Source organism: Pygoscelis adeliae, unplaced genomic scaffold (assembly GCF_000699105.1).
Source record: "Pygoscelis adeliae isolate BGI_AS28 unplaced genomic scaffold, ASM69910v1 Scaffold582, whole genome shotgun sequence".
Lineage (NCBI taxonomy): Eukaryota > Metazoa > Chordata > Aves > Sphenisciformes > Spheniscidae > Pygoscelis > Pygoscelis adeliae.
Window position 1 is genome coordinate 174,211 of NW_008824281.1, and position 15,821 is coordinate 190,031.

Consider the following 15,821-nt stretch of genomic DNA (forward strand, 5'->3'; position numbering starts at 1 on the left):
GCTGCACTGCACAAGCAAGCGGCAAGTCACACGTCTGGTGCTTTACCAAAAGCACAAGGACAGTCCCTGGAAAAACATCATAGGCTAGGCTGAGAGAAATAAGAGTATGAAGTTAGCAAGGCAGAGGGAAAGGAAAATGATGCAAGCCTCGCTGCATTCTGAGACTTTCTTACATGAGGCTTGATCACCATTCGTCTTCAGGGCGATGTCGTTCCTTTCCTGACGCCCCTTAGTCCCAGAGATCTCCTCCATCTTGTGGATTTCCGACAAACACAGTTTGGGATTATAATGGAAGAAGAGTTTGCCTCGTGCAATAGTGAGGTTGTGTTTACTCCAGTCCCAGAGTTGGCGAAGATTCTGGTTGTCCAAGGCATAAAATGAATAATTCCTGAAAGCAGAGAATGAAAATATGGATTGGAAGGGGATCCACTGAAAACTCTTTTTTCCTCATGCGCTAATCCAGACACCAAAGAAAAATGAATGCAAACTATCTTCCCTGGCAGGCCACAAGCCACGGGCAGAGAAGTGTTTAAAAATAACTTAGGGATTGTTTACCAATACAAATCACCCTGATAGCACGGCACTCCTTACACTTCAAAGTATTAAAATAAAGCATCTTTTGAAAGAACTCACCCAGCTTCTAGTGTTTCTCCTCTAATCAGATGTAGTTTACGAAAAAAAGAAAGAGAAACCAAGGCATAAGACCGGCGAATTTTTAGGTAACCTGAGATTTCTTCTATCAAGCCAAGATTCGCTTCTAGCTCAGCTGCTATGTTATCTATGGAAAGGAAAAGATCCATTTTAGTTTTCTGGTATCACAGAGAAAAACACCGATATCGGAGCCCAAACACGTTAAATAGAGCTGCTTTACATTAATTCATAAGACCTTACAAAAATCAGTTAGCAAAAAACCCCAAATGAACAGCACAAGACCCTTTGCTTTGCGGTTATTCTTCTGAATCAGTCTAAGATTCAGAGTGGTCAAAGCAAAAGAGAAATGCCCGAGCTCACGGATGGTGTCATATTCACTGAGCTGACATCCAGCGCTCCCTACCCCCTTACTCATGCAGAACTTACTTCCTCCGCGGATATTTATAACTAAGCTTCCATTAACAACTGTGCAGCCACGGAGCTCCTGCGCCGATGTCACTGAATCAATCGTCTTCTCTTTCCCATAGTCGCAAACCTTTGGACAGGGCCCTGCGCAGGGTGTACAGTGCAAGCTGAAAAAACAAGAGTCAGGAATGGAGATGTGATGCTTTTGCAGAATGTCATCTGGGGCGTCCCCAGCAATTCTCAGAAGCAGAGTAATCAATTCAAAGCGACAGTGTCCTGACAAGGTGTCACAGGATTCACTTGCAGTGCGCAGCACATGGCTCTTAGAAACTCCAAATAACTGCTGATAATTCTTCAATTTGCCGTTTCCACGTTTCGAACGCTAATTGCTCTGTCCCTTCCTACATAACAGAAACCCGAATGAAGCAGTTTTGACTATTTTGAATAGTCCATCCACCACGATGCTGCTCGGTGCTATACATACCAGGGATTTCAATGTCAAGAAACCCAGGCCCAGTCTCCATCCCAAGATTGTTAATCCAACATGTAATTGATGAGCAGAGAGCTGGCCGTTCACCTGGGAATCCTCTGATTAAAGGACTGTACATAAAGTTACTGTAAAAAAAGGCAAGCAAGCACGCGCTTTGTGCTCTGGGGAAATACTTCTTAAGTAGCAGCAAGATGATTGCTTGCCCTGGTCATAACACCACGAGAGCGTGTTCCCAGCTAGTTCAGAGAAATAAATGCTCTAGGAAAAGCACAGAGTAGCGTTGTGAGGTCCTACTGACAGCAGCCTGGAACAAGCACAGGAGAGAGACGATGGCTGCTGTTACACAAGCAGCATATCCACTTTGGGGGCTGCTAAACAAACAAACAAAAAAAAAAGCCAAAAGCAAAACAGGAGATGGAATAAAAAGACCTGTTAGAGTGAATTCCCTGAAATTATTATGGCAGGAGGAAGTATATACGAGCACAAAGCTACCAATATTCATAGGAAACCTGACTCATCACAATATATAACGTTATTGTGAGACAAACAACAAAGTTTTCAGTGATAAACAGCTCAGCAACATAAATTATTTAATTCCTTTGTTGAAAAACCCTGGGAATAGACAGAATGGCTGTTCCCTACTTTGATTCACGCCACACTTGTTTGTTACATTGTCCATTTATGTCTGGCACAGCTTGAACCTGCTCAATGAAAGTAATTACTGGGATGCGGGACAGATATTGTAAGAATGACCCACTCAAAATACGCCATGCTCTTTTCATTAGACACAACTTTTCCCTATTCTGCTTAATAGCAAGGCTTTCTAGTCTGAGATCTGCTTTGGAGGGGAAGGGAAGCAGGGCTACTAAAGCCTCTCCATGGCCCATCTCCCTCGTCCCACTCAATTACAGAAAGACCCTTCTAACTTGAGGATGCTCTTCCTTGTCCTCTCTCTCAACCTCCCCCTCCCACTTTTTCAAAACTTGAGAGGAAACAAGGGAAGCCATGGGAAGAATAAACTACCGGCACGTGGTAGACCTGTCTGCTTTTAATGGCTTGAATTAGCAAGGTATTAGTTTGCAAATCATATTAAAGTAGACCAGGTAATTGTCACAGACACTCCAACGCTGGAAACTTTTCTCGGTCTTGACACAGAACACAAACCCTCTGTCCAAGCGAGAGAAAAGCACAGCACTAAAACTACAGCATGGTTTCTTTACCTGCAGACACTTGTACTTACTTGCTGGAATTCATGATGTACCCTGACGGGCATTCATGAACACACTCATTATTGTGGATAACGTGACACCCCGACTCCCTGGCATTTTTGCATTTGTTGTGCAGTTCCTGGCAGAAGCTGAAGGTCACACAACGCCACCCCTCGAAGCGATAGTAACCGGGTGGGCAGGTGTCCATGCATTTGCCTTCAAGGTAGAAGTTGCGGCAAGCCACGCATTTTTCAGGGTTGTTCGGCTCCGTGCAGTCCCCAAGACATTCGCTGTGACAGCACTGACCATCAGAGGTGCAGCCTTGGGACTTGCAGGCAGGTGGACAAACTGTGAAGAGAAAAGATAAAAGGCAACTGAATATCACAGGACAACCCGATGACGTATGACCGTGAAAGGCTTACGAGCAACGGCACTTCATCCTGCTTGGCTTGGCAACTTGCTTTTCAAAGAGGCATCCACGAAGCACAGACGACTGCCTCATCTCCACTTTTCAGTGTAAATTCCAAATTTTAATAACATTTTTGAAGAGCGTTACCATTCACCCTCACAATTCATTAATGCTCATCTTCAAAAAGAAAACCAAGTTTTCCTCTTCTCTCGGTCCAGTACCATGAGGCTCCCAGGAGTGCTTTGGCGACTCCAACATTATTTCCAAAGCCCAGAAGTGATGAGACTCTACAGCAAGAGTTTCCCAGCCTGGGATAGCCAGTTTCAGCCAGAAGATTCTAGTTTCTTAGTTTAAGAAACTAAGTTTCCCACAGTAATGCTGCAAATAATGCACGTCCAACAATACTTTTACATAACCCTTCAGTTTTATCAGGATTTGCTTCCACTCTACCAACCTGTTACCAGTTTCCCTGGAGGAAGCCTGCTGCCCTGGCACCCCATACAAGCTCTTCGGTGACTCTCCCAGTGAATCCAAGGAGAAGGGCACCTACGAGTGTTATTGCTTGAGGTTTTTATGGTTTACTTTTTAATTACCCATTACTTAGCACCTCACAATGCTTTTAATGAGTGGTTTGGGCTTTGAAATAGAAACCAAGCAACAGCATAGCTCAGAGCAAACACCATGACTAACGCTGAGCAAGGGGCTGGAGGGGAGGCTGAGCAAACCCAGAGAAGCTCTGAAGGACAGTCCTGCCCCTCTGCCGCTCAGCACCTTCACACTCAGTCTTAACAAGTCAAACGAGGCTCAACCAATTAAATCCAGCTGCTTAATCCAAAACATGCCACACTTCAGGTCAGAAAAGATATAATAAAGCTGAAATCACCGCTACAAGAGCGAGCACCAAAGCCAAGTACAGCTTTGACGCAGCCATTTAAACAGTAGGAGGAAGAACTTTAGATGAGGGATGGGGGACCTGGGCCTGGATTTATCCTCATGGTGACATACAGCCTTTGGGCTACAGCTGTGAATTGCCAAGACACAGATCAAGACATCAACCTTCTTCTCACCAAACGGGAGAGTTTTGCCTGAGGGCACATCTGAATAGCTTCTGATCTCCTGCCCAAGCGTCCTCAGTGAAGGAAGACAGAGATAAGTCCTCCTGTGATCTGCGCCGGCCAGACCAAGTAACTTCACACTGAATTAACACCATCTGCCTCAAAATTTCCCTAGCTTTCTGTCCAATATTCAGTGTTGAAGCAGGAGGGGCTTTATGTTCAGGGACTAAAATGTTATTTTTAATTTCTGCCTAATGTGTGTGAGCAGACCAATAGTGGAACGTGGCCTGGTTTTATTCAACTAAATGAGCAGCATGTAGTATCCATAGTAGAGCGTGCTAGCGATGTTTTGATGATCAAATCCCCAGCTGTGGTTAAGGAAGAAAATCCTCTTCCGCTGCGCTCTGCCCCATGTTAAAGGATTGCGGAATTAAGTGTGTTAAAGCGGTTAATGCCATTCTTGGAGTAAGCAGCGGTAGCTGCAGTAGATGGGATAGTAAAGATGAGCAACCTCTGGTTTGTTCCAGCCCGATAAATCCTTTGAAGAAGTATGAAATGTATAAGGTTGGAATTCTATCACAAGGTCAATTTAATCTCAAATATCTTACTGCTTCCATGTCAGTCATTTACTGCAGGTATTTTCTCTGTGCATCCCTCAAGATTCACCCATTAACAAGAAACACAGAAGTGTATTTCAGATTCATTTTCTTTTATGCTGACCAACTTTTTGCCATTTTCTAGCAATAGGTTTTATTTTGTGAACCTGTCCCAAATAGTAACTGATCGAAATGCAACAGCCAAATACAAGCAACTTGCAAGTGATACCTTGTATTAGACTAAATATAAAATGAGAAGCTTGTTTTAAAAGCATGGTTATACATTCTTTACCAGGCCACAGATGGCGCACAGTCTAGCAACAGATGTCACGGCTGCAGTTTATTAGAAATATTGGCAACAGAAAAACACAAGACAGAAAATTCCAGAATTTAGTCCAAAACTATCAAACTTACTAATTCCAGTCTAAAATATCAAGGTTTGGGGGGTGGGGGTGGGGGGGCGTGGAAGTCCGGGCTATTTCTCACACACCTCCCCATGTTCCTAAGTGAGCACTGACACACTGATGTCTTGCAAGGACTGCTACGCTTGCTAGCACCAGCGCTCGCTGCAGCACACACCTCCCTGAAGCGGGGTTAGCATCCGGCTGGGGAGTAAACCGCTGCGGCAAACGCAATGCAGGAATGATTTGTGCAAGCTGGAGGGCGAGCGCTGGCAGCACAAGTCACAGCGTTCATCATCGGCGCTTCCTGCAAAAGGGTATCTTCCCGGGTCTGTTTCACGCGTAAGAACTACAAAGTTTAAAATATTCGAAAGACAACATTTGTTTCTCAAGGAGTCAATGGAGCAGACAGGTAATTTGGAAGAGTTGGTCCTCCTGCAAAACACCCAGTGACACATGGCACCTATTTAACATTATGCCACACAATATTTTTTTTTTATTTGTTATGGAAACTAATCTTCAAAGTCCTATGCTTATTTACACATTTTGAACTCAGCTGCAAATATTCACAGGGCAGAAACTGTTTAAATTCTCAACTCTAAAGGTTTTTAGAAGATACAATTAAGCTATTTTTCAACTGTTCTTAACGTTTCTCTTTTTCCTGTTCTATGAGCTTTTGATGTCTAAAAGACAGCTTGAAGAAAGCAAAGCAGCCAAGGCAACATCTTTTTTTCCATTAAGCACTCAAGACCAGAAATTGTCAATCGCTATTTTGTGCAAACCCTCATTACACAAGATCCTGAACAGATGTCATCTTGACATTATCAAAGTACGCATGCTAGAAAGCACCTGAAAGTCATGCAGAAACCTCTCCAGCGTACCTTCACTACCCCTTCTTATAACTATTACTACAGCACCCAGGTTATGTGACTCCAGAAGGGTCAGATGGGTTTTTTTGTTTGGTTTTTTTTTTGCTGCCATGTTACGCTTTCACTGCAGGACAACACTGAATAGGTTTGTGCTGACCAAGTGCACCTCTCATTACCCCTTCGTCATTGAGGTTTGCAGACTCCGATAATCGTCACTGGCCCACGTAGATTCTCCTCTTCGCAATGAGATCACACTTTTGGGAGCTGTGGCACAGTCCAGTACAAACCGAGGCAGCACAGGGTATGCTTAGACGTAGCATTTACGCAGCCCCAGCCTCTGGTTAATGCTGTGGGACTTCTGGACAATGCAGTGCCTCCCTCTCAGCCTAGGGAAAAAAGTCAACTCTCTTCATTCCTCACAGAAGAGGAGAAAGTCAAAAGGGAACTTCATAAATCCTAGTTAGAGACAAGGGAACAGCTATTTGCGGGTAGGGGCAGAAGCCACTACACCGTACCATAAAAGCTGCTGCAGGAAAAAGGGCTTCAGCACCAGCACTGGAGCAAAGCTGTTCATCACAGCCACGAAACCTCTTCATCAGATCTTTAAGAACGGGACTTTTAAAATCCCTGTCCCAAAGATGAGAAACAGAATAACGCTTAACTAATCTGCCCTGGATGGGGGCGAAACAGAGCAGACACATGAGGTGCAAACCTGTTGTTCCAGGGGTGAATAAATATTTAACTAGCTAGCTAGAGTGGCTCCAAAGACTTAGGAAACAATGCATTTTACAAACCTTTCTGATTATAGATTCAAACTGACATTTCTTCATGCTGCTGAGGCCCAGATGGGGGGGACAAAAGGCAGCAGAGTCAGCGCAAAGGAATTTCTACCTCTGTGGATTGCTCCCGTCGTTTCACCACTTCCCTGTGCTTCAGGTGGAAACAAAACACTCTGATACTGTAAACATATTCTCGAGCCAACACAGGTAACCAGGAGATCCATATTTAACAGGCAAGTCAATTAAGCATTAAGCTGTTCAGCTAATAAACACAGTTTGTCTGAATATTGAAGCATGATTAAAAACATTTGTGTTAGGTCTTGTTTCTTGCTTTCTGCTAACAAAACAATAGCAGTGAATTGTCAGAAAAAGAGGGAAAAAAAAAGATAAAAATCACTCAGGGTAAGTTTTGCTGTTCCTCTGGGATCCTCTGCCACTGGATGGGTTTAAATAGCAATATGCTGGGTGAGCTGAATTGAGTATTCAAACGGATGGTGGTTTGGGTATGATAAGAAACACACAGCTCGTTAAGAAGAAATTCTAAACCACATGTATGAACGTCAAGATGCTGCATATATACTGTACGGGGACAGATGTTCCCACATGGTTTTGGGACTGATTTGTCATGAATCGACATGATCTTTCTACCGTGCAATAACAAGCCCCATCCATGTGAATGTGGGTCAGCAGAAGCAGCCCGGGCCACCGTGGGTCCTCTCGGCTGGCCGGGACCACCAGCCGTGTCCCGCGCAAGCCACTCCTCTTGCCCACCGGACGAGCCAGCGGCGAGGAGCAAACTTGCCTTGCACCATCAGGTCCTTTTTCATGAATTACACAAGCCGTATTTTGATTACGGACAAGGCAATTAGGAGGCTCCAGATCCAGCAAAGTCCAGGACAGAAAACAACTGCGGCAGGAGAACCGCCCTCAACCTCAGCCAATGCATTTGCTGCCTGCACAGGGAGGCATCCAACCGCTCCGCTATCTGCACAAGGCAAACACGCCTTAACCCCTTGCCAGCCACCCAAAACAGGGCTCCCCAAACAAGCCCTCGCCTCCCACTGCTTGCATGGGAGTCCACGCCGCTCGCTGCCCACGACGCCACAAAACTCATCAGGCTAATGCAATTTAACCGGCTATTGCAGGGTTCTTCTCACGGCGAGCGTTTAACTCGCAAGGCGTATTTATAACCAGGAGAAAAACGTAGGAGGAAGCCAGTAAGAACCCAGCATTGACACAGCTTAAAATGGCTTGTTTTGGCCATGATACCTATCGCTCAATGCCAGAGCTTAGGTTAGTGTAACATTATATGACGTGCACACGCGTATAATTCAAAGCCCACAGAAACAGTATCGGAGAGCTCTGCATTTCTCCGTGTTTTTTTCTCTTACTGTAAATGGCTGCAATAGCTGTCATATAAATTTATCCATGAATAGTCATGCGCGTGCGCACACACACACAATCATACTTGAGTTACAGTTGCAGCAGGAACTGTAATTTAATTTCCTAACTGTATAGTCACGATAATGACCTCCGTAGAAATGGGTTCTTGCGGTTCTAAACAAAAACAAAACCAACAAGGAAAAAAAAGGAAACCCAAGGACTAATTGCCCATGGCAGTAACTCCTCCAAGTATGTGTTGCAAGCATGTGATCTTAATTTAGCTCTACAGAGTTTGTGCTTATTTCCTGAATTTCTGCAAGTGCTGAGCGGCATCGCTTCCATTGAAATCCGTATGAATCTCACCTCCTTATAAAATTATGTATTAAATCATTTATACGTACATAGCATTTTGTATTTGACCACTTTTCCTCAAGATTAACTCATTCTCTTCCTGTCAAGAAGACTCCAAATTCAGTAAGTTGTGTTTGTGCAGAGTTCTATAACATAATTTTTCTGTAAAACAATTTAACTTTTTTTTACTCATGATCATCTGTTTTCTTGTGAGCATTTATTTGATCTGAACACGTCAAGATGACACCTAATCCGAGTGCATTACTGTATCATAAGGTTAAAGAGAACTATTAAAAGTTAAATAATATTGTGTCCAGCAGAGACCAGGTATAATCTAAAACTCTACAGCAGAGTGGGTTGACAGAGAGCTGCTGCAAGAAAAACAACGTGCTGCCAACCCCTCCGCACTGTGGCTTATGTCCTTCAATTATTTCTTCATGTCACCGAGACCAGGGAGGCAGAAACCTAACCCCCAAACCCCCCAGCGGCACTCCTTAGGCTGCACGGGGCAAACTGCTCCCGGGGCATTACGATGGCAGTAGCGTGCCTGGGAAGAACACGGTTATAGAGGTCCACCGAACTGTAAAGAGCACAAGGACTTTTGAGCTCCTCGGCGACTAGCAGCAGTACCTCTCCCAGATCCCCCCAAATCTACAAAATAAGTGGAGAAACTAGAACAGAAAGTAAGAGTTTAACATGCTTCTGCAAAAAGACTGCCGGCAACGCCTGACACCAGCCGTAGTCATCAAGCGAAATTCAGGAAATATTACAATACGTTCAAGCAAACTTCATGTCACTTATTCACGGTGCTCAATTGCTCTAAAAACATTCATCCCTCCCTTTTCCCCAACGCCAAAGATGTCCAGGTAACAACCCTCCCAAAACGCATCGACTCAAATGCTGTTATCCCCACAGAGGATTTCAGTTCTTAGCACCAACGCAGGAAGGAGCAAGTGCCAAATAAATTCAAAGTCTTACAATCAGCACTAAAATTAAAGCGTTATTTATAAAATAAGATATTACAGTACATAATGCCACGACCCCACTGAACTGTGAGTTGGGAACATTAGGAGGTCCGTATTTACACAGATAAAATTAACTGCAGGTGCCTCCCTTCCCATAGACAGTGACTTCCAAAGACAACACACCATTACTAGAACGTAAAGGAAACTCTTCCCATTGACATTTCCCAGGACAATGTTACAACTCTTATCTCATCTATCAGCAAGGATAAGAAAAAACTTGTTTCACCTCCCAACCCTTTCACAAGTTATGTGCTCATTTGGAGCTACGGGGAATGTCTCAAATATTCCAAAACTGGATCGGTGCCATTTGCAAACCCCGTGTATTCGGCTGCTTCCCGCAAGGCATCCTCCCAGCCCGGGACAGCTGCCACAGCTAAAACCAACCAGATGCTGGTACTGTTGTGTGGACCTGTTAGGATCAGCAAACGTGAGTTTAGAAAAGATAAAAGGGTTTGGAGTTTTGTGCCACCTTGCCCAGTCACGATAATGGAGGATGCGGAGGTCTGTGAAAGAAGTTGTTGAATGGAGATAGGGGGAAAAGGTTGAGCTCTGTTGTTGATAGAGGAAAAGAGCGGATAAAGGGAGATCCCTCCAGAAACACAGACTCTTCCATGCCAACCTTCTGCTGTTTAGACCATGGAGTAATCTATTATCGTCTGTGCTACAACTACCTGTGGAGTTTTTCTCTGGAAATAGAGAAATTTACTCATACGTGAATTATGCCAAGGAATACAGAAAACTTATTAAGAGGAACTCATACATATATACATACGTAAGTATACACACGCATACTTTTATTTATACAATATACAAAAATATATTTAAGTCATCTTACTATGATGAAGCCTGGAGGAAGCCATCAACTGTAATGGATCCACAATGCCTTTGGTCACTCGCTTTTTATCTTCTTAAGAGGTTATAAACTTTGCAAATGAGCCTCTCCCAGCTACCACACCAAGGACACAACGCAGTACCTGTGCCCAGGGGCACAAAGCCCTGCGTAACTTCAGATTCAATGGCTCAGCTCCGTGGCTGGAGTTAGTAAGACAGTCCAACTATCATCTCTTATTTTCGGGCATAGGATATTCTTGGGCTACAAACCTCAGCTGTGAAAGCGCCTCACCTTTTCTCAATAAACTTTCAGGACAGGCTCTCATTCCACAGATCTTCTAGACCTTTCTGTTTCTCTCCCTTGAAGGTTTTCACTCCTGCTCTCCTTTGTCACCCCAACTATTTACACGGAGAAGTGGATGCTTCCCACTCGGATATACCTAATATTGCCCAGACAGAATAAAGATCAAAGAAACATTTTCCTTTCATGCATTTTAAGCAGTGCACGTGGTGTTTACACCATGGCAGTAAGCCCCTTATGAACTGAAGTTACGGAGCAAAATATCTCTCTCTGGTGAGAGCTAGAGGACAAAGTTGAAAAAAAAAAAAAAAAATTACAACTCAAGACTAGGTCTGTTTTCATTCTCCTAGTACCTTTCAATCAAGCTGACTCCCCAGGCAGGTAAAAACAACTTGCAAAAATCTGGCTCAACTGTTGGCAATCAAGCTCAAAATATCAAAACATGGAGTTCGATTTGAAAACACAGCAGCACTGTTAAAGGCGGAACAAGTGTCACAAAGTGCATACAAGGATAGCGACGAGAAGTTGTAAATACTTTACCTAGTGTCTACAGCTCTGCTGTTGTGCCATTCTCTGGCAAGCAGATCGAGCCTGCTCCTTGTACCGTGTATTCAAAATTGCATGGGAGCTTAGTGCAGCATAAGGGATCAGAAATAACCACCAACCTCTGCTTGCTTGCTTGTTTTTCTTTAACATGCAAGCCTCAAAAGTGACGCTACGTCTTCAGGCAAAACCTGGAGTCCCAGGTTGCTCCCATGCAAATCAATACTAATTCGAAGGTTTTGCTACTGTCAGTCTCTTTGATGGCTTATAATTGAAGAAGATTAAGAAGCCACCACACCCCACTCCTGTCCTTCAGGTACCTGAGGACTGGCAGGCCAGAAGTTTCCGAGCTTCAGTCCTTTTGATGGTAATTTGCTAAAGAGCCACTAAGTGAAATCTGTCTCCCTATAAAAAGGGACAGAAATGTTCAGTGTACCTAACCTCTAGTGAACATGGAGATTTGTAAGGAGTAGATAATTTTGAAGTAGGTTGGACATCAGCCACCTCATATTGTACTCAATTCTGTACATCAGAACAGAGGATTTGTAATTTAGACCAAGACCAGAATCTTTACAGTTAATTTGGGGAATTTTTCTGTAAAGCTTTGCTCAATGTTTTACTCGCAGCTATGAGGGTGCTGTTTTGTTGTTATGGTTTGTTAAATTTCAATCCTTATTACAACCTAAGGATTTGTTTTTATCACTCAATGGTTGACACGTCACTTGGGAGCCTCATGAAAGCTCCACGTTAATATTTTACTATATATTACTCTTTCCGACGTAGAGTATCTCGCAAACATCCCTGTTCACTTTAACCTACTCCTGTCAAACCTGCTCACTCACACTGCGATCCCAGAAGACCCAAGAGAATCACAGTGAAGTGGTCCAGGCAGCCACGGATGTCCTAAAAATAAGTGTAATTGCGTGTGAAGTCTCTATCCATACTGTATTTTGATCTCCACTCTTTGAACCAGCAGGACGTGAACCCCCCCCCTCTAAAGCCAGGTGACTGTATCAGCGCAGTGCTGGGGGCAAGCTTCTCATCAGGCCAATTTATTTCTTGGCGATCGGCAGCATGGACTGACCAGAATAAGAAGTCAGCAGCTTAGTACTGAACGAGAGAAGATGCTGCTTCAGGACAAGCCATAAAAGAGAAGTACGGACGTTTGTATCTGCCATACTGAGAAACAGAGACAAATGGAGATATGCAGAAGTGCTTCAATGTACAGTGATGGTCTAAAAACAAGGTCCCATCTAATTTTTCCAAACGTAGGTCTAACGTAAGCTATTACTTTTACCTACACACCCTGTCCTGAAAATGAGGAGTGATATGATCAAAGCATGAGGCGAAACGTATAACCTTTGCTTTCTGCAAAGATAAGAGAGGGATAAGATTGCTTTTCTCAAGGCCACAGAGAAGGATGTTGTAGTAAACAAGGCACGAAAGAATGAAAGCTAAGTTGACACATTTAGCTATGTGGGGATAAGGAAGATTGCATTTTAGATATGTTATGTGAAAAGATGTGTAAAATGCAACCCGGACACACAAAATAGGAGCAAATCTACACCAAAAAGGACATACAGTTTACAGCAAATAGGAAAGTGGAGCTGTCCATAACTGAGAAAGGTAATGAAATGGGCGGAAGTGTAAGATTAACCACAAGGAGATTAAGCTGATAACTAATGATCTACCCAGAAATGTCAGACAGAGGTTAAGATTTTAATCTGGACAGATTTCACGGCATAGTCATGAATCGTAAACATCGATACTGAAGGTGAATTTGTGTTTGTGGATGAAGATACTGAAAAGAAGCCAGATCACAAGAAGGAACATAACTTATTCCAGATCCCCCCTTCCCACCTCACCTCCCAGAAAGGATGAGGAGAGAGAAAGGTAAAGTATCACCTGAAGGCCAGTTGTGCAAAGAAATATTTAGAGGATGAATTTTCCCCGTGAAGCAAAGCTAACTAGCTCTACCACCAGATTTTTATTTCTTTTTCTGAAGTTACCAGGATGCATAAACTGTTTTAGTGCATGGTCATTTAGCATGCTGCCCCAATCCATGCTAGACATGGAACGGCTGCGGTGGGAATCTGATCACAATGCCAGTCTCTGTCCCACTGCAGCCACTCCAAGGGTAAAGGGTTTCGCTCTCTGCCAAGAGAGGCTGACTACCGGAGACAGCAGCAGAGGGAAGGCGACTCTGGGTCTCGAGCAGCCTCTCTAAGCAGGCAGCGCCCTTGGAAGAAGTGCTGCTGGTCAGCTGCCTGCTCCCCAACATAACCTGAGGCTGGCAGCAGGCAACCTGGCAGGAATCAAAACAGAGCAGTTATACCCCACGCGAGCAGGCAACGCACGAAAGGATTCACCAAAGGGCTAACGCATACATCCTTCTGTTACCAGATTTATTTCCCACATAGATATATCCAAAACTAAATATCATAAAGCACGTCTTCCAGTAATTTAATAGGTGGCATGTCTTTCCCTGAACCTACAATATTTTTTTTCAAAATCATATTTGAACTGTGGAAAGGAGAAGTGTATACAGTATCTCATTACTAGGCATACTAGTATCAAATGCATAGATTATATGCACCCATATAATATTCTCTCAACTACTCTAGTCATTTTGGCCTCATCAGCTCACGCCCACTAATTTATACACCCTTCTCTCTTTGCCCTAAAGCAGTAAGTATGCTCTCCACAGTTTATTTCTAGGTATAAGAATTTACTTAGCAGTACTGAAATAGATACTGTTTGCTTGCAGTCCCAGAGCCAAGCAGTTGAGACCTCTCTATGAAATGTATTTTTATTTACTACTTGCCCTTGTCATCTCCAGAATACCAGCAAGGCCCATTTTCAAGTAATTCAATGTATAATAATATGTGGCCCCACACAAACTATCCAACTCAGCTCTATCCAGATACATATCTGCTTAAAGGCTTCTCATTACAAACATACTGATCCCTATAGTTTTGATCTATAGGATGTGTGCTGTGCCACATCATTCTGCTTCTCTAATCAAAGTGCCAAATAAGAAATTATAAAAATGACCAAAAGCCACGCAAATACAACCCTAAGGAAAAATAAACGGCTATCGATTAGCACAAAAACCATTAACTCTGTTGCACAAGCCACCCTTAGCGGCTATGAATCTATTTCTCCTTGTAAATTATGCAAGAGAAAGTTGTCACCTGAAGGAATTTAATCCCAAACTAGTTGTGCCATCCCAACAAGGAGACGCCAGCAATGACGCAACCGAACCTTCTGAAGTCACATTAAACTCAGGGGAGAGCTTGGATTCTCAATCTTTCTTCCACAACAGTTAACGGCTCCAACTGCCAATTGTCAGAATCGTGAAAATTCTGTTTTATTTCATGCCTCTGCCGTGGTAAGCTCTTAAAATAAAACTGGCTGCCGCTGAAGTCACTTTGTTTAATAATAAGGAAGTACAGTAGTAGCAAAAGTCTCATTATCCACCCGTTAAACTGCGCTCGGCCATCAAGAGAAACAGGATCTGCTTACATAACACAAACCCTGCAGGCGTGTGCCACGATTGCTAAAAAGCTTCAGCTTCGTGGATGTTTATCAGCACGAGAGTCAAGATACAGCCTAATCACCAGTTACCATCAGCATTATCCATTTCAGAGCAATTCAAGCCTATTCAGAGCGGGTCTAATTGACACCATAGCCTGAGCCCCGACACCTGCCGATCCCTAAATGGGGTAATTACTGCGGAGGGACAGGACACAGGACACCTATGGAAATAATCTTACAAATGATAGAGTCCTCTGAAAAATAATTACACAAACTAGCCTCATCTAGACAGAAAAAGAGATGGGACTCTCCTCTACAAGAAACCTGAAGCCGTATCAGTTTCTCCAGGGACAAAGAGTCTTTTTCTTAAGCAAACCATGGAGGTTTCAAACCCCAGCACAGAGCTGCCGTTTTTGAAAGCAGTCTTCAACTGGAAGGGAGCCGAAGGAGCTTTCGAGACGCTGCCCAGTCCATCCACCTGTCCAAGGCCAGATCAAATACTTTACCTAAGACACTTCTGACAGTTGTTTGTCTAAACCTATCTTAAATTCTGCCTCGAAGCACTTCCTGCATTCAATAAACTGCAGATGGCGAAGTCTAGCTCGTCAGCAGGTCGCTCTGATCAGCTCCACCTTACAGACAAGCACCACAGCACAGAGGGGGGCACGGAACCACCCAAGAGGCCGATGGCAGCACCAAGAAGAGATCGGTGGTATCAAAGTCCACATCCAGCGTGCGATCCTCTGCAAAATACTTCGTACGAAGTGAAACTTTTGAGTTTATTGCTGAGTCCTGCTCAGTCTCCTTCAGTATCAAAGCAAGGCTCGTATTTGAAACCGTGCCACTTCAAATTAGGCTTTGGGTGGATGGATGTATTACCGCAGTGGATAGTCACTGGCAAATGTGAGCACCGAGAGACCTAAAGCGTGTTTGAAAAACACAATCTGGAGTTCTTTTTGTTAAAACAGATTAGAGCATGTGGAAAAA

The 15,821-nt window shown here is 43.7% G+C and overlaps 1 protein-coding gene across 1 annotated transcript in view; it reads right to left on the minus strand.

The window, feature by feature from the left end:
- INSR (insulin receptor) overlaps nucleotides 1–15,821 on the minus strand; it is a 46,092-nt gene that overhangs the window by 16,959 nt on the left and 13,312 nt on the right. The window contains exons 3-6 of the mRNA XM_009335301.1: nucleotides 2,787–3,102; nucleotides 1,078–1,223; nucleotides 634–778; nucleotides 174–388 (exon numbers count right to left, since the gene is read on the minus strand). Of these exons, the coding sequence (XP_009333576.1) occupies nucleotides 174–388; nucleotides 634–778; nucleotides 1,078–1,223; nucleotides 2,787–3,102 (822 nt within the window). The remainder of the gene's footprint in view (nucleotides 1–173; nucleotides 389–633; nucleotides 779–1,077; nucleotides 1,224–2,786; nucleotides 3,103–15,821) is intronic.